Source organism: Caretta caretta, chromosome 5, assembly GCF_965140235.1.
Source record: "Caretta caretta isolate rCarCar2 chromosome 5, rCarCar1.hap1, whole genome shotgun sequence".
In the NCBI taxonomy this organism is placed as follows: Eukaryota; Metazoa; Chordata; order Testudines; family Cheloniidae; genus Caretta; species Caretta caretta.
Window position 1 is genome coordinate 32,406,680 of NC_134210.1, and position 19,794 is coordinate 32,426,473.

General features: G+C 42.5%; 1 protein-coding gene and 1 long non-coding RNA gene across 2 annotated transcripts in view; one reads left to right on the forward strand and one right to left on the reverse strand.

The window, feature by feature from the left end:
* EMB (embigin) overlaps positions 1–11,679 on the reverse strand; it is a 29,957-nt gene extending 18,278 nt beyond the window's left edge. The window contains exons 1-4 of the mRNA XM_048849360.2: positions 11,433–11,679; positions 6,183–6,272; positions 4,573–4,662; positions 1,899–2,091 (exon numbers count right to left, since the gene is read on the reverse strand). Of these exons, the coding sequence (XP_048705317.1) occupies positions 1,899–2,091; positions 4,573–4,662; positions 6,183–6,272; positions 11,433–11,523 (464 nt within the window). The 5' untranslated portion in view covers positions 11,524–11,679. The remainder of the gene's footprint in view (positions 1–1,898; positions 2,092–4,572; positions 4,663–6,182; positions 6,273–11,432) is intronic.
* LOC125636386 (uncharacterized) lies at positions 11,647–18,547 on the forward strand. The gene is made up of 2 exons (XR_007356571.2): positions 11,647–11,734; positions 18,128–18,547. It is a non-coding gene; the product is annotated as an uncharacterized LOC125636386 (long non-coding RNA).
* The last annotated feature ends 1,247 nt before the right edge of the window (positions 18,548–19,794 follow it).

Consider the following 19,794-nt stretch of genomic DNA (forward strand, 5'->3'; position numbering starts at 1 on the left):
TTTCTGTATTTCACAAATTCACACATAGACACACTCTCAAGATAGGATGTCTTTCTAAATGCTCTATTCAACCACAAGTTACTGCGTTACATGCAAGTTTACTGAGTGAAATCTAAGGCCTGTGTTATGCAGGAAGTCAGACAATATGAGTTCCTTCTGGCCTTAAAGTCTATGCATCATCATGAAGCCTATGGATCTTGCAGCTGTAGATCACCCTACAGAATAATTTTTAAAGGGATGTCATACAGTAGAGCAAGTGCTGGACTCCCATTTGGCTCTGTCACAGCCAGTATGGAGGTCACGCGTGTAGACTGTGCATGCACATGTGCAGTAATGGGTAGCTGCGTATGTGCACAACCCTGATATTCCCTATCCCAATTTCTACCACAATGGAGAATTTGTAGTGTTATAAAAATGGTGGCTCTAGAGTGTTCTTCTCTGGAAACTTTTGAAATACCTGATAAAACTCCCTTTTAGAAGATTTAAATACAGTTCAATATTTTCCCCCAAAATATATCCACCAAGTAATATATGGAGGAGGAGTTAGTGCAGCGGATGGAGTGGAGGGAAGAGAAAGGCAAAGAGCTCTTCCATCTCTTCTTCCCATGGTAGTGAATACAAGTGGTTTAGAAGAGAGGCTAACAGGTAATATAGAGTAGTGGTTTTCAAACTTTTTTTCTGGGGACCCAGTTGAAGAAAATTGTTGATGCCCATGACCCAATGGAGTGGGGGATAAGGGGTTTGGGCTGTGGGAGGGGCTCAGGGCTGGGACAGAGGGTTGGGGTGGGGGGAGAGGGCTCCGGGATGGGGTCAGGAATGAGAGGCTCTGGGTTTGGGGGGGGCTCAGGGCTGGGGCAAGGGGTTGAGGTACGGGAGGAGGTCAGGGCTCTGGGCTCTGGGGTGGGGCCAGGGATGTGGGGTTTGAGGTGTAGGAAGGGGCTCCGGGTTTTAGGGGGGCTCAGGGCTGAGGCAGGGGATTGGGGTATGGGGTTGGGGCGTGGCCTTACCTCCGGCAGCTCCTGGTCAGCAGCGCAGCCGGGGTGCAGAGGCAGGCTTCCCGCCTGGCATTGCAGACTGTGCTGCACCCCAGAAGCAGCCAGCAACAGGTCCGGCTCTTAGGCGGAAGCGTGCAAGCAGTTCCGTGCGACTCTCACCCGCAGGAACCGCCCCCTCCCATCTCCCATTGGCCGGGCCGGTGCTCGGGGCAGGGGCAGTGTGCAGAGCCCCGTGGCCTCCCTGCCTAGAAGCCGGACCTGCTGCTGGCTGCTTCCGAGATACAGTGCAGGGTTGGAACAGGTAGGCACTAGCCTGCCTTAGCTGGACAGCCCTGCCAACAGGACTTTTAACATCCCAGTCTGAGGTGCTGACCAGAGCCGCTAGGGTCCCTGGGTGCTGAGCAAGGCAACCCAGTGCCTTACATGCCATGACCCAGTACTGGGTCACAACCCAAACTTTAAAAAACACTGGTATAGAGGCTGCTCTAGTTAGTTGAGCGAAGGGAAAACCAACTTCTCCTCCCTAGCCAGGCACCATCTCCGCCTACTACTCCCATTTCAGATTCCACTGGCTGGAGCAGTCCTCTGTTTACCAGACAGAGAGCAGAGGGGACTGAACTACCTCAAGCCAGGAAGAAGCAACAGAGCTAACCCCAACCCCTTACATAATCCTTGGCTCCCATGTATGGGTCATGGAATTGTTCCTCATTCAATGTGACCTTTTTAATGTCTATATCTTTTGTAACATACCTGGTTTTATAGATATCACACCTTTACATGGAAAACATTTTTCATCAGATATACTACAGCACATACAGCCCAAGCTGATAATGGTTACCCAACAACATACGTATTTGATTTAATTCCTTCAGTTGTGCCAGGCAAACTGTAAAGAAGACTCACGTATATTGAGTACTCCAGACATTTTTGGTTTCATTAACGGTGACATTGCTACTTTTGACTGTTTCATTATCCTTCTTCCACGTCACTTCAACAGTTCCTGAATCAGTGGATGGGCGAGTCAAGTCACACGAGAGTGCAATGTTAGCTGGACTGTATAATATGACATTTTTTTCCTCTGGAGCACTGGAAAACCCTATCAAAGAATAAAACAGATGAAATTATCTGAAGGAAACATACTACTTCCTTTTGGGGGGTTGGGATATCTTTCAATTATTGGGCCAAATTCTGGTTTCATTTACACTGGTGAAAATACAGAATAACTGCACTGACAGCAATGGAATTAATCTGGATTTTACCAGCATAAATGAAGGCAGAATTTGGCCCCATTTTTTCATATATATGCTGCCTAATGTGGACAGAACCACAGTTTTAAGCAACTATCCTTTAAGACAGTGTTAATGTAGAAAAGAGTGCTTTGCGTAAGTAAGACCATAGAACCAGAGCTTTAAATTACAAAAGAGACTATGGTTGTCACTTTCAAAAGTGTCCAGTATGTGTGACTGTCTTGGGGGTCACACATGTGACTGTTTTGCTTGTGTGCCTAAGTGACTTAGGCACACACATCCCACTGAAAGTCAATAGTATGTGTACTCCTAAGACATTTAGGTGCTTTTGAAAATTCCACACTCTGGTCCTTTTGGGCCTACAGTTTTAGATAGTCAACAGCAGAACTCCCAAATTCAATGCTGCTGAATCAGGCCCCAACACGACTGTTGCTTGAGCTGATCATGTGTTGTTTAAGCTATCTTTAGATCCATCTGCTGCTGCTGTTGCTGCTTTCCCAATGGCAAACTACCAATAGTGCAAGCGGCAATGTGAGAACATTCCCATATCCACAGTGAAAATGACACATTTTTGGCTTTTAACCAGTTCCTTTTGGGTGTAATGATTTGCAAAACCAAAAGGGTTTTGATTGCAAATAGACATTTTCTACAGGCTGAAAAACCATGTGAACAACAAGCCTTTTGATCCTGAAAGATATAAATAAATCTTCATATCCCCAAGCCCTGTGTTGACATTGCATTCCATCCTTGCACCTTCCTTCTTGGCCTGCAGCCTTAACTGCTGTTGGCCTGACTGTATGTCTGATGGAGTTCTGCTCTCTGGGAGCATACCCTGCAGCATACCTTGCATATAAGAGTTGCACTGCATTGCACAACTCAACTCCTTTTTGAGAAGAACAGCGGTTGAAAGGAAGCCATAAAGCATGCCCCACTAGTTCATCAGAGAAATTGGTAAGAGTCAAGTAAGATACAACACAGGAAATGGAAAAGCATCATTCCAAGGCACACAAGGCCTCACCACAAAACACTTTTTTTTAATATGCTTTTGACATAGGCATTTGAGGCTTATAGATCAAGGGAGCTTAAAATTCCACAGGTGGAATGTTAAAGCCCCAGATCAAGGAATATTAAACTTTAAGTATAAGGCCTAGGTCTTGTGTTTTCTTCTGTAGGAGAGTGGAGTCATAACCACAATCCATTGACTAAAAATAACTATCTATTTCTGGTGACATCTCTTAGATGCAAAAATATAATAAGAGCATTAAATCTGCCAGATTTGTGTATAATCAAGAATCAAGGTGATTCTTCAAATGGATATTAGTGTAAATTTTGCAATCAGATGAATCATGAAGGCTAAAACAATATAGGTGACATTCAAGATTTGTTATTTTTAAAATGCTGCACTCCAGATGAATGGGAAATTATACTTCTCTGGTGTTAGATGCAGGAATTTCTATAGTGCCAATCACCATAGCATCTGAGTAGCTAGAGGAAAATGTACTGAGAGATGTAAAAAGATAGAGATAACTGTTAGTGAAATATTAAACTCTAGTGGCTTCACATGGAAGTCTAGCACAAGGTCTATGCATCACTTCCATCCCAGTTCAGCCTTCAAAATATTACACTGGCCCAATGTACGGCATGAATTTCACCCGATGGAAGTTGAGGATGCTCAACACCTCGTGGAATTGGACACTTAGAAACTGCTGTCTATTTTAATCTGCTATAGTTGGGGATGGCTTGGGGTTTTTGTTTCTGCTACTAATTTGTTATAGCTTCCAGTTGGGTAACTGGAAGTTTCTGCCTTACATGATCCATCTGTGGCTCTCCGTTCATCTTCCCAGAGTGCCCACTCCTGTGAAATGCCGAGTGTCTCCTGCAAGGTGCAGTATGCCCTAAACTTATCTATAGGTGGATTCACTAGAACAGTGTATTTCCCACTCCTTAAAGTGATTTATGGTTCACACATTTTGTCATTCCTAGCAAAGAAGACAAAATACTTATTTCTCCAACTTGTGTTTTTAATAAAATGCTGAGTCTGATTTTCTGCAGCATAAGTGGCTATTAGAATGGAATAACAATGAATAATGGGCCAAGCTTATTATTCTTTTCTCTCCTAGAAGGCATGTAGTGTAAGATTTTGCCTACTGTGGTATTACTAGTTAAACTGTGGATAAGAGACATGCCTACCTTAAATACATTTTAGGCATAAAGATGAAGCAGTACAAGCAAATAATTTTGTACTACCACAGCCATTTGATGTTACAGAATAACTGGAAAAATAATTCTAACATTAAACATGCTACAGGGTGAAGAATAAGCACATTTACCATCTATGGATATGCTATACACCGCTAATGTGAGATTAGATACAGTCTCCTCAGTCTGCTGATTAAAATCTTGTGTGGTGAGATGTGAACCTATCAAAAAAGAAAAGTTGAAGTGATTATCATACAGCTGTCATTATTCAGCAGAGTGTTATTGATATATTGTAACTGTTTATTTTAATAATCTTAATAGAAATGCAGGGACATTATAGAAGACTAATTTCCACTCAGCTTTTTTGCCATAATTGTCAGAATATGAAATTAGTGGTGGCGTGAGATCATCATTATTATTATGCCATTTTAAAATGTTAATTTCTGCCCGCTGGCTCTTGCTACAACACTGTAGCCATGACCATGACAAGTGGAATATCTAGCTATGCTAGGACTTGATTCAGCAATGCAGTTAAGCACCTTGATGAAATGGGTCCTCTATGAATAGCTGGGATTACAGTGAAAATAAGAATCACCACGACTAGACATACAGTCCTGGGGTAAAATCAATGACAAAACTCACATTGATTTCAATGGAGTCAGGATTACATCCCTGGTCCATAAAAATTCCTCCTATCATGAAGAGAATCTCCTGCTCTGCATAGTGATCCTATTAAATAACATTGCATTCATGTTTAAAAGACACTTCCTTCCTGCAGGAATAGAAGGAATTTTATAGGGCAAGGACTGCAATGGAAACTGGGGGTGGGGGAAAATTCCAGATTTTCCACATAAGAAGTTAAAACTCCTGTGCCATTAGACAGGAGACAATGAGCTGTTCTGAGGCTGCCTTTTCAGAGCTCTAGATAGCCTTACTAATGGAGGAAATAAGCAGCTGTCATGCAAACAGTAACCACTGTAAAGCACAATTCTATTTCTTTCAAATTCAATAAAAAAAAGCAGGGAAGTAACTAAACCAAAAATTGCATATTTGAACAACAAATATATTTTGCACAACTAAAAAGACATTTTCTGATTAAAAAAACCCACAAACTGAATCTGTACAATATTATAAAGACCGACAAATGTGTGCACGCAGATCACTAATAAATAGGAGCCCAATCCTGAGAGGTGTCAGTGACTGTCAATAGAGCCATTAGAAATTGAGGCTGGGGAATGGTCAGCGTGAAACCTCTGCAAAATCATAGGAATTCAGAAAAAAATGACTTGCAACGACTGAGGTTTGCAAAACTGTGACCTAGAGGGTTAGTGCAATTTTTTTTTTTTTTAAGAAAAAGTGTTAAGAGGGGGGAATTAAAACACAGAGGTTGAGCAACTTGCTTAAGAGGCATCATGGTGTAGCTGATTTGGCCTGGCCCAGGACGACAGAGATATGGGGTAAAATCCTAATTCCACTGAAGCCAAGGCAAAACTCCCACTGATTTCAGGGTTCAACCCATGAGTTCAAATTCTGATTCTTACAATGACTTTTGTATGACCTTGGACAAGCTACTTAAACGTTCTGGGCCTCAGTCTCCCCTTCTGAAGAATGGAATTCATGAGAGGTACTTACTTCATAAGACATCATACTGTTACGGCCATTTGAGAAAAGGGATAATGGGGGAAAAGAATTATAATCTTAAACATACTATAGTATAACAATTAAGATTTCTGTTTTTTACCAGGGGTAGATAAGTCATGTCCCTTTTCGGTATAATCTGAAATGCTCTCTCGAGTTTGCTGATTGATATCTCGTGTTGTCATAGCTGTACCTATTGGGAAGAAAAAAGGGTTAAAACTATTTTATTTCCTTTCAGTTGAAATGATGGGACAGATATAACTGAATTAGAAATTAGTTCTTTTCATGACCTAAATAAAAATATGGGCTGAATTTCTTTCAAACAGCTGTCTGGCTCAGTGTGCACAGCTATAGTTACCTTGCAGAAGAATTCCATTCAGTCAGTTTCCTTTACCACATACATGTCAATTGTCAGGGTGTGATATTAGTGGTAAAGCAGTAGTGTGAAGTCTTCATTAAAATTGCTATGGGCCAGATTCTGACTGGCCCCGCATTGGTACACAGTAGGCAGGGAAACCACAAAGACCCTCCCTCCCACCAATTAATAAGGGATAGAAACATTCCAGTATGTATACTTAAGATGGGGAAGGGGTTGCTCTGTCACTCTTCTCTTGAGAATGCCTGATGCCCCAAGGTGGTGGAGAAAGATGAGGAGGAAGTAAGGTCATGTCTTCAGCTGCTCCCATACGCTGGCTGACAGAATGTGCCAGTTTTGCAGTAGGCTTGCTATCTCTGCGTGCCTAGGAGCTCCCCAAAGGGGTACTATGGCTCCCCTAAATGGCATAATCTCACCTCAAGTTATTTAATAATTATTATTACATGGGCAATAACCACAAACAAATGATTGCTACATTTATGACTAAAAAGCACAGAAAGAACAAAATTTGTTCATGTCTATAAGTAGATGAGATTGAAACAAAAACCAGGCTTTGCTAAACAGCCACGACTGTAGCAAAAACAGGATGTGAAAAATTGCTGCTGCCCTTTGAGTAACTGTGAGCAGGCGTGTGTCTAGATGGAGTGACACTGTGTACTACCTTCAGCAGAAGGCAAAATCAGAACATTTGCCAATTCCATAAAGTACTTTCCTCTTCCTACCAACAGCACTGCTGTCCAATATAGATTGAGAAGGATCTCTTTGACCTCTCTCACAGGTGTCTACAGCACAGAATCATATGAACTCTTTGTGCCACAATCAAGTTCAGACCAGACTTGTCTGACGCCATCTGTACTAGTTCTTTTCCTTCACACTTCAACCAGTCACGGTCATCAATGAACCAGTTTGATCGGAGGGATGATGTTGAGGGACAATGCAGCTAAGGGCCTGGGTATTAATGGGGTTGACACCAGGTATTTAATTGTATCTTACAGATAATCAGTACATTTGTTCCATAGCCAAACAGCTTTCTCCAACAAAGCATCAGACTCTGGGTTTTGTTTTTGTTTTTTCCATATTTGCTATATCCCTAGAGTTTTACAAATTCTTCAACCCTCTTTACTAGAGTGTCAGGACCATGCTTGAGGAAGCTGGCTGATTAGCAAAGCTTGGGATTTGGCCTGCCTCTTTTTTTTCTTTTTTTCTTTTTTTTTTACAACTCAGGCTGAGTTAGGTCCACCTGCCTCTATCAAACAAAGACCCTGGCAGCACACGGTGGAAGCAAGTAGGGTTAAGAACATGAGGGCATCACTGCACATTGCAGGAACTAATAAAGAAGGGATGGAAAAATCGTAATCCATCAGGTAAATGAGGTAAGTGTTGTTATTGCACTTGGAAGCCCAGAACTGCTGCAGGGGACCGGTCTGATCAACACAAGGATTGCCTGGAATTGTGTCTGGCAGCAGGGTTCTAATCCTCATGGAAGGACAGCATGTACTTGCTGCTGTATAGACATCAATGCACTTAAAGACACAGTAGGTTTTGAAAGCTTACAGAAGACTTAGTAGAAAGGGACTCTTTCTGGACTTATCTTCTCACATTTTCATAATAAAATTATGACAAGGCCATGCCATATCAACCTGAAGAAAAATATGTGGGGACGAGGCAGAAGACGCCAAGAAACTACATGAGTTTCATATTGCATAGACTGACTCAAACAGCCCTATCAGAGTGGAGAGGTTTGTGAAGACAGTTCTCATCTTACATGCCTCTGCTCAGTTTTTATTAGTTCCCCCCACAACTATATGCATTAGTAGATGGGATTATAAAATAGTTTTAAAATTAATAAACCATAAATAGCAGCAATACAATGTTCATTTATATAGGCCATGTCTTTTTGGCTGTAGTACAGGACACTCCAAAATAAGATAGAAAGTGCCTTGTGTCAGAGAAGTCACTGACCAGAGCTTTCCTTCCACTACTTATCTATCCAGCTCTGACACACTTAATTCAAGAGAGAGACCTTCGTGAACAGGCTGATCTTTCCTCCGAATAGACTGGCAGGCCCTGGAGTTGCTGAGAACCATGTCAATTACCCACAGGGTACAGACCATAGTCTTTGGGTCCTATTTCATGCTCCATTGTTTAAGTGCTTAATTTTAAAATATCATGATGTCCAAATAAATAAATAAATAAGATCTTCAACAGCTGCCAAAAGTAGGCTGTCATGGTTAGTTTACATGGAGTTTTTCCAACAATAGCTTTCAGAAAGTGCCTCTTTTATAAAACAAAGACTTAAATAATAGTTTTGGCATTAGACTAGGGTTCTCGATTAATCGCAGGTAACTCACGTAATTAACTCAAAAAAAGTAATCATGATTAAAAAAATTAATCACGATTAATCACAGTTTTAATTGCACTGTTAAACAATAGAATACCAATTGAAATTTACTAAATATTTTGGATGTTCTTCTACATTTTCATAGATATTGTATTCTGTGTGTTGTAATTGAAATCAAAGTGTGTATTATTTTTATTACAAATATTTGCACTGTAAAAAAGATAAAAAATAGTATTTTTCAATCCACCTCATACAAGTACTGTAGTGCAATCTCTTTGTCGTGAAAATGCAACTTACAATGTAGATTTTTTGTTACATAACTGTACTCAAAAACAAAACAATGTAAAACTTCAGAGCCTACAAGTCCCCTCAGTCCTACTTCTTGTTCAGCCAATTGCTAAGACAAACAAGTTTGTTTATATTTACAGAAGATAATGCTGCCCTCTTCTTATTTACAATGTCACCAGAAAGTGAGAACAGGCATTTGCATTGCACTTTTGTAGCTGGCATTGCAAGGTATTTACATCCCAGATATGCTAAACAGTCGCATGCCCCTTCCTGCTTCGGCTACCTTACAGAGGACATGCTTCCATGCTGATGATGCTTGTTAAAAAAATAATGCGTTAATTCAATTTGTGATTGAATTATCTGGGGGAGAATTGTATGTCCCCTGCTTTGTTTTACCTGCATTCTGCCATATATTTCATGTTATAGCAGTCTCGGATGATGACCCAGCAGATGTTGTTCATTTTAAGAACACTTTCACTGCAGATTTCACAAAATGCAAAGAAGGTACCAATGTGAAATTTCTAAAGATAGCTACAGCACTCTACCCAAGGTTTAAGAATCCGAAGTGCCTTCCAAAATTCGAGAGGGACAAGGTGTGGAGCATACTTTCAGATGTCTTAAAAGAACAACACTCCAATGCGGAAACTACAGAACCCGAACCACCACCACCAAAAAAAAAAAAAAAAAAAAAAATCAACCTTCTGCTCATGGCATCTGACTCAGATAATGAAAATGAACGTGCATTAGTCTGCACTGCTTTGGATTGTTATAGAGCAGAACCCGTCATCAGCATGGACACATGCCCTCTGGAATGGTGGTTGAAGCACGAAGAAACATATGAAACTTTAGTGCATCTGGCACATAAATATCTTGCGATGCAAGCTATAACAGTGCCATGCAAACAGCTGTTCTCACTTTCAGGTGACATTGTAAACAAGAAGCGGGCAATATTATCTTCTGCAAATGTAAACAAACTTGTTTGTCTGGGTGACTGGCTGAACAAGAAGCAGGCCTGAGTGGACTTGCAGGCTCTAAAATTTTACATTTTTTTATTTTTGAATGCAGGTTTTTTTGTACATAATTCTACATTTGTAAGTTCAACTTTCATGATAAAGAGATTGCACTACAGTACTTGTATTAAGTGACTTGAAAATACTATTTGTTTTGATTTTTTACAGTGCAAATACTTGTAATAAAAATAAATATAAAGTGAGCACTGTACACTTTGTATTAATATATTTGAAAATGTAGAAAACATCCAAAAATCTTTAAATTGTATTCTACTATTATTTAATTGTAAAAAGAAAGGGAGTACTTGTAGCACCATAGAGACTAACCAATTTATTTGAGCATGAGCTTTCGTGAGCTACAGCTCACTTCATCGGACGGTGTGATTAATTGCACAATTAATCGTGATTAATCTTTTTAATCATGTGATTAACTTTTTTATCATGCGATTAATTGCGATTAAGTTTTTTAATCGCTTGAGAGCCTTACATTAGACTGCTGATTCTTAGACCTTTTACAGCACTTGACATTTTCAAAGTACTGTACCCCCATTAACTAATGAATCCTCCCAATAAATCTGTGAGATAGGAAATTTAAACTCTTAGATTAGCCCCTGGATTTTAGTATCTAATATACCTATGTGTAACCCCACACCCGAGAAAAAGAGGAGATTGGCTACTAAATAGACTGTGACATGGAAGATGCTCTAACTTGCAGTCAAATTAGGTCTCCTCAAAGATCACAGTGCAAGAACTACTTTGCACTTTCTACTGGTACACACTGAGACTGTTCTTAAAGTTTCTAAGGAGCAAGAACAATCCCCAGCCACTGCACAAGCACAGAAGGAAGGGAGGGTGATTGAAAAAAAAAAAAAAAAAAGTCTAGTGCAAAGCGGCAGGAAGCGTCGGTCGCCTTCCAATTAATGCTCTAGATTCTTCTGAAGAGGAACAAAAACAAAACAAAACAAAAATACAGTAAAAACCCCCGAACCCCTGCATCAGACAAATCTGACGTGCCCATATAAAGTGATTATTTTCTCATGGGGCGTGTGGGAGAATTTCACTATCTAAGCTAGAAACTTAGGGATGCTTCAGGGCGGAGGGGATCTTTGCTGGGCTGCAGTTAACAGAGACAAGAGAGCACGTCCTCACTCCCAGTATGATCCAAAGAGGGGATGGATGGATGTCCTGAAGTTAGCCTAGCGAGACCGGCGGCGGCTGGCGACGCCACTTGCAGGAGACCCGCGGGCTTCGCTCGCCTCGCTGCCCTCCAACACCCCCTGAAGGACGCAGCTGCCGGGGGCCGGTGCGGAGAACAACAGGGAGGATGCTCATATTTACCTGGTTCGTTAGCATCCGACAGCCACAGAGCGGCCAGGGAGAGCAGCAGCTGCAGCCGCACGGAGCCCGCCCCGGAGCCGGAGACGCGCATGGTGCGGGCCGGGCAGCTGCAGTAGCTCCGCAGCGAGACTCCTTCTGCGCCCGGCTGCCGCGCCCGAGTCACGCAGCGGCGCCTCCCGCCGGGCTGGTGCTCAGCACGCGCGAGGGACAGGAGCAGGCTCAGTGCGGACGAGAGAAGCCGCTGTACTGCGCCCGCCCTCACTTGCCGCCCGCCTCTGCTCCGGGAGCAAAATGGGACAGAGGTAGGGGGCGGGAAAGAGCCGGAAGGGAGGGGAGGGAGAGCAGATGGCTAACAATGGGGGGGGGGGGGGGCTCAATCTGGGGGCAGAGGGGGTTTGTGCTCCTCTCCAGCCAGTGCGGCTCTGGGCTACTGCCTAGGCAGGGATGGGGCATGATACCCACAGGCTAGGCCCAGCTTCCTGTAACCCTGCTGCTCTATCAGCAACGCCAAGTCTTTGCCCAGCACAATCCCCCTCCCCTGGCCCAGCATCACTACGCCTAATGTTGGTATTTAACTAGGGTTGCCAACCCTCCAGCATTGGCCTGGAGTCTCTGGGAATTAAAGATTAATCTTCAAATAAAGATGATGGCATGTGGTGAAATCTCCGGGAATACACCTAACCCAAATTGGCAATTCTATATTTAATAGCCTGGAGCCCCTACCAGCAGCCTTTTGAAAGCATGGGGCAAATTAAACAACATTAGGTGCCCTGGAGAAGGGAGACCTGGAACTGCAAGGAAGTGGCTGCATCCGCCCGTTCCCCCAGATACTCGATAAGTGTGAGAAAATGACAGGTATAAAGCATGGAAGCCCTTCTATGACCAATCTCCATGGCTGTGTGTGATCTCTAAATGTGGATAGAGGCCTCAGTAAGATGAATAACTAAATTAATTTAGAAATTTAGACTAGGGTCCTAAATCACATGAGCTTTTAAAAAAATGTTACCTTCAAAGTTTGGGCTCATCTAGACCGACTATTCCTCATTGATGGCTCTGGTCAGAGTTATGTGGGGATCCTTAACGTTCTGTTTTCTTTGAGAAAAAAATGTTTTGCTTCAAAGCAGTAGTGCTGGAACTAGGCGTGCTGGAGGTGCTGCTGCACCCCCTGGCTTGAAGCAGTAATAACAACCACCAAATACATAGTTTCCATCATCAGCACCCCCACTTTAAAAATTGTTCCAGCACCCCTGCTTCAAAGACAATCCTTTATTTTTAAATAATACATTTTAGTTTTGTGCGTAACTTCATAATTGTTTGCAGTGTTGTAGCCATGTTGGTCCCAGAATTTGAGACAAAGTAGGTGAGGTGATATCTTTTACTGGACCAGTTTCTGTTAGTGGAAGGGCCACGCTTTTGAGTTCCACAGAGCTCTCTTTTCGGGTCCAGGGAAGATAACCTGTATTTGGCTAAATACAATGTGGGACAGATTGTTTAGCATAAGAGGTTCACACATGCTGTAGGAGATCTGTAACAAGGCAGGGCCCTGCTCCTCTGTCTTTTTAAGTTACATACAGTTTGGAAACCTTCTGGTAAGCACATCATGTTGTTTATTTCACTGTCCTCCCCACCACCTTTACAGACTGTGCAGCACCATATTTACAGTAACGTGTAGTTCTCCTCAGTCTTAATCAGGCCTACTCTAGTGCAACTAATTGGAGCTGTAGTGACCAGAGTGCTGGATCAGTGGGTGTTTCCCAGCACTCTGTCACATACCTGCCCCCTTTCATAACAGAAAGGTTTTTTCTTTCCCCATGTTCTCCCTCCTCTCCCATCCTTAGGGTAATTATACAGGTCCCCCTTATGAGGGCCTCTCAGTCTCCTCCCACAGAAATCACATTTGGTGGGGCAAGGTTGCCCCCACAGCTGTGTTTTGGCTCACAAATCTTCATACCATAGGCACCCTGGGGAGCCCATCTCTCCCGAGAATGGTTGAATGGTCTCTCCTCACCTTCCTGATTACTCAGGGACTTGGTCTCCTAACCCTCCAATCTGCACCTCATCTTCTTTTCCTTGGCATTCTAGTGTTTCATTTGTGTTTCATTTCCCCCCTTCCAGGATTCCTTTCGGACAACTTTGGCCCTTACATCAGCTCGGTTTCCTATTGGGAAGGGGCTTCAGTCAGTGCCCCACACAACGGGTAGAGCAACCCCTCCACTATCCCAACCTGTTTTCAAGGAGGCACCTTTGTCACAGGGCAGCATTTCTGATCCCCATGGATACATTCAGTGTTCAAACTTGCTCCTGGAATTATCCAGTGGGGTTTCACCAGCTCCTACCAGACCAGAGAGCAAGCTGAGGCTGTATCTACGAGATCCCTTTGAAGTTTTCTCCCCAATATTACTGAAATGCGGGACAGTTTCTGTCCCTTTTCCTTTCCTCCAGTCTTGGCCCTGCCACAAACTTGGCAAACCTGCATTCCATGTACGGCCAATCCTTTTTCATTTGTTCCTGATACCCACACTGGTAACATGTAATGGACGCAGCCAGAGCTGCTCTGGGATCTTCCTCTCTATACCCTTTCCAGGTGTAGGTTCTCTGGTCCTCCTCCCAAGCTCCAATCCCCTATACAGTTGGCCCTCTTTCCTGGGGTCATCTGCCTCTGAAAATTCCTCTGTCAATTTCATGGCTGCTTCCACAGTACCCAGTAAATGCCACCTGACCCACTGCTGTATATTCTTATATATTCTACATCTGGTTGCCATTCCCCACCATGGGCTTACCACCTTCTGCAGACATTGCTGCTGCATGTTGGCTTGTTCTCTTACAAAGTCCTATGAACTCTTTTGCTCCTCCACCTGCCAGGCGACCAAGGCCTACCGTCCCAGGTGGCGGGAGCATTGGAAACTTTGCAGGGTCTTCTGCATTTCCTCTTCTTGTTTCACCAGCCATTGCAGGGTCTCCAGGCCACTGAACCTTTACACCAGCTTCCCACATCCAATTCTTTGTCTACTCAGACACAGGAGGGATCTCAGACAGGCCCCCATGTGTGATGGGGTGGGGAGGGAGTCCCACTCCTCTCTCTTTTCAAGTTGCAAACAGTTTGGAGACTTCTGCTTGTGTGATTTATTTCACAGTGTTCTCCCCAGCACCTTTAAAGACTCATGCAGTCCCTCATTTACAATAACATACAATCCTTACCTTCCTTGGCCAAGGATAGGGGGAGTTGGAAGGGATCTTCCTCCTTAGAGATCCCTTGGACTCTGGAAACCTCCCTTTCCCCTTTTGCACTTCCTCCCTGAGTCTTTTCTACCTTCTGCCTAATGGACTAATTGTCTTCTTAGCTCTCCTCCTCCCATTCCAATCTATCAATTAGGCACAGCTCTTAAGGCCTACTCTAGAGCACCTAATTGGAGTTGTAGTGACCAGAGTGCTGGGTCACAAGACCACTTAAAATGAAGTGGGCAATTACAGGACAGCAGACAGGGGTGTTAAAAATTGTTTAATGAGTCATAAACCAATATCTTTATTAAGTCCATGGTTTTTAGTGTCTAACAGAGTTATGAATTTCAGTTCTCAGGCTCATCTCTTTAAGGTTTTGTGCAGGTTTCCTGTAAGTAGAAGTAGAATGACTCATGAAATGGGCCATCCAAATGCCCTGAGAGAATCTACTTCTATATGGGAAAAAACCTCCAAACACTAACTGCACACCCCTAGTTGTCACCTACTACACCCACTGGAATCCACACAAGCTATCATGAAACAATTAAAACCATTACTCGATGGGGACCACATCCTGAAAGAAATCTTTCCTGAACTTTCTCTCCTGGCATTTAAACAACCGCTCCAACCTCACCAGGATCATCATCAGAAGCAAGCTCCCCACAGACCGGGGCACACCAACCAAAGCAACAACAGACCCTGCCATAATAATAGATGAAAAAGCTCCAGACATATCTCCAGCACTACGAGGCTCTGTATTCCCCCAACACACCTTTCAAGTTCTTTAATATGATTCACCACCCCTCCCCCCAACCCTACACTAATTTCTCTGCCTCAGTTTCCTCATCACTCCAGGGCATTCTTTGGGCTGGGCTCTGAGTCCTTTTGGCACAGGCAGAGTCCTTCTACTGCAGTACATGGCTTGTATTCTGAAACATGGAGCCTTCTCCCTAAATCAGCTTGCTTGCTCCCTCTGACATTGGTAAGTCTTGGTAATGGCTTTGGTAATGGCTTCCTCTGCCCAAATTTCCGGTATGTCTTCCCCACTTCTCTCCTATGACATTTTCCAACCTTTTGCTGTGGTAACCTGTCTTTGTCCTGTTTTGGTAACTTTCCATTGTTCCCCACTTCCTACCTTACTTCCCCCTCTGTCTGAAGGATCTGTTCCCAGCTTGAGCAAACTCCCTTAGCATATATATTGTCCAGTCAAAGCACTGTCATTAAAATAAAGTATGTATTTGATTTGATTGAAGGCCCGATCAAGGATAGTGGATACACTTTGACACGGGCTGTGCATGATACAGCAGTTCATAATAACTTAATAAAACCAACCAGAATTTGTATGTTACAAAGAGAGATCTCCAAATCATTGCTGTACTGAAATGTAGGCATCATCTGTGAAAATAAATCCATTTTTTATTAAACATTGGGATCACTAGGTTTTAGAGATGGGTTTGAGCTACTAAGTTTGGATCTGAATGTGAATGTCTTTAAAGTTCAGAGATGTTTGAATCTGGACCTTCAAGTTCATTTGGGTTCAAGTCCATCTGTAGTTTTTAATCAGACACCTGATGTATTAAATAGGCAGTATATAGCAGATTTAATCTGATATGTTAGATACTATAGTTGCAATGTCTCTCACTCTCATCATCTGACTAATGGTTACTGTTTAGGTCCCATGTTTATATGGAACCATACAAACTTCTATTTACAGGGTAAGCACAGTCTATTAACCATTCCTTCATGAGCTACTGGATCCTGCCACTCATGATATCAGATGGGGGAAAGCAGGTAGTAGGGGGAAGAAACAGCAAAACTTAAAGGACTATCTAACAGATTATAGCACAGAGGTAGGGGGAAAAATGTTTTCAGTAGGATTTAAAAAATATTCTGGTTTAAGGTCCAGAACTTGCAATATTGAATAGTGGATTACTCTCAGATAAAATAGCTTAAGGAAAGATATCTCACAAACCACCAGAGTTCTAAACAGCCAGACACCACTGAAAAACTGAGATTCTGGCAAAAAAAATGGGTTTAATGAATTAGATGTCACCTTTGCTTTAAGGTTCAAAACGTTTTGGCAGACCCATGATTCAAGATGCGGAGAGTGCGATTGCTGCTTAAACAGTGAGCTAAATCCATCCTTGGTGTAATTCATGTCCATCTAGAAATGTCCACAGAGTATTTCCCTGTTCTTCCCTGCCTACCTACTTCTCATTCCCATCACACTAGAACTATATTAGGACTTTGGGGAGACTTCTTTTCACAAGGCAATCATTAGGAAACTGTAACAGTTTCAGATGGGCAGCAATCTCTAAGTTGGAGATTGATAGCTTGACTATCAAAAAATCTTGAAATCAAGTATAGCATCCTGAAAACTGCTTAATGTTGATTTGTGGATTTAGTCACCTGGAATGTCTATGCTATAACTTGTCATGTCAGCTGAGTGAAATGAGCCCAAAATGAGCTTTGAAAATAGCCTCAATATATCAGATATTGCTGAAAATAAACATTGTGTTAATAATTAATACTTGCAGCATTTTATCCAAGTACCCCTCTCTAAGCTCATGAGAATTTTTGGTTCATCAGCTTCTTTTTATCGGTTACTGAAGCAAGAAATTCAACCCATTCCTCCTGATAACCCAGAAACCTTCCTGATCAGGCAGGCTGACAGCACTGCTAGTCCAAAAAAGTAACATGTATTTATAAAAGAAGTTAATGGGGCAAAAATGCAACTACATGGAACGATAACAAAGGAATTGTCAAAAGTGATTGGAAACCCATTGACCTGGCAATACCCAAATGTGTATTAGAGATGATGCCTGGTCTTTGTCTCTGAAGCTGAGTGATCAAGCTGCTCATTAGGACCTGGTGGGATTTTACTGCTCCAATAGTACTGAGTAGGGGGGACAACTTGTGGTGATAGTCAGAAATGTGGAGGAGTGAGAGTGAAGGGAAAGAGGATGAATGGGGAAGAGAGAGAAGGAGCAAAGAATACAACGATAATCTAGGGGAAAGGTATGACATTATTGACATGAACTGTGACTGTATAGATCATTGTTGCAACCATGGTCCTATAGTTGCACCAAATCTTGTACAAAGGAGGTCAAGTAAGGTGTCTGTGGAAAGGCTGTAATTTGCTGGTTATGATTATGCTGTCTGTGTGTGTATCATTTTTGTATTTTAAGTTATGAATATTGGCTAGTATTTGTATCTCATTGTGTTTGATTTGAAGTAGCATCAGTGAAGCATTTGGTCAGCTTCTTGAGAAAGGTCTATTCTGAGTAAGTGCCCAATCAAGAAACACTTAACTGACAATGGACTTTGGGAGACGCCAATCCACATCTGAGTTTTCTGGGAATGTTCAAACTAAGATGTAAACAATGGTGTCAGCCTGCAAAAAGCAGCATCATTCATGGACATGTGACTTGCCCAGGTGGCTACAAACTCCATCTTGTTGCTTTGATTTTGCACAGAAGAACAAAGGGGTTTCCATGCACAAGAGAGAGAATATAAAAGGCCCTGGAAGCCCCTCCATTTTGTCTTCAGCTGGCTCAAGAGATGACCTCTCCACCCCAAAGAGATGCCTGAAAGAAACTAGAACAAAGGACTATAACTACGGGGATGTGAGTGATTGTGGGACCCAGACCATAAACCACAATGTTGGTCTGTAAAGGATTGGGCCCAGACTAGGAAGGATTCAAGTCTGTGAAAGAAGCTTATTGGAACATCTCTGAGGGTGAGATTTACCTGTATTCAGTTTCCTACTGCATTAGGCTTAGACTTGCATGTTTTGTTTTGTTTTTGCTTGGTAACTTACTTTGTTCTGTCTGTTGTTACTTGGAACCACTTAAATCCTACTTTTTGTACTTAATAAAATCACTTTTGCTTATTAATTAACCCAGAGCAAGTAATTAATACCTGGGGGAGCAAACAGCTGTTTGCTATCTCTCTATCAGTGTTATAGAGGGTGGACAATTTGAGTTTAATCTCTATAAGCTTTTTACAGGGTAAAACAGGTTAATTTGGGGTTTCGGCTCTCAGAAAAGACTGAATACTGGGTGCTGGGAAAGTCCCTGTGAACTGAGAAGCCCCTGGGCTAAGTGAGTCTTACTTTCTGTGTACTGCAGCGGGGTGTGGCCCAACCTCTTGATCAGTACTGTAGCTGACTGGAGTGTCTAACTCAGCAAGACAGGAGTGGAGGGAAGCTTTCTCTGGCAGGGGGGTTTGTACACAGTGGTATCCCAGCACATATAGTGACAGTCTTGAGGGAGTCTCTGTGACCAAACCTGTCACAAAAGGGAATGGCTGCTTTGAGTGAATAGAGGGAGTGCACAATTGGCTACGTGTATATTTGGAGTGGGGGGCTGATAGACTGGGTTTTAGTTCTCTGGACTCCTGTCAAAGACAGGTAACTGGACTAGATGGGACCAGTGCTCTGAATCAGACGTGCAAATAACGCTTTTTTTTTGGAGGGGCCAAAATAAAAAAATTTCAAGTCATGCAAAACCAAACTTTTTTCATCATCATCTCTTTTTTCCAATAACAAGGTTGGTTAGGGATGAGGTTATGAACAGATTCCATTCATGGCTGTTTTGAATCACTATTTGAGCCTGTTGGGGTTTTGCCTGGATGGTTTTATATACTATGTTATACCACTGTCTCCTTAGATGTCCATGGCCATCTCACCATGCACTCTTCCATAGAGAACATTTTTTAGGCAGTCAGTATAAAGTGATTCTAGCAAAATGACTAAACCACTGTGACTGGTGCCTTTTGATGATTGTAGTTATGTATTGTACTTTCAATCTTTTATGGCTATCATCATTTCTTGGTTTATCTAGCCTTGTCATGCCCAGGATATGCCACAGTCCCCTAATTTACAATGTTTACAGCTTTTGCTCCAGACACTTTGTCAGTACCCATGTATCATGACCAGAAAGTAATGTGGGTACAATGAGTATTGTATATAATCTGGCTTTAGCTGACAGGGACATTGATTTAAGGTTCCAAACATTTATATTCAGAAATACAAACTTTCTGCTGGCAAGCTATCCTCTTGTCAATGCCCTCTTCATATTGGTTGTCATTTGTTATGGTGGAACCTAAGCCAGTGAACGTGCAAAATTGGGGACTGCTGAAC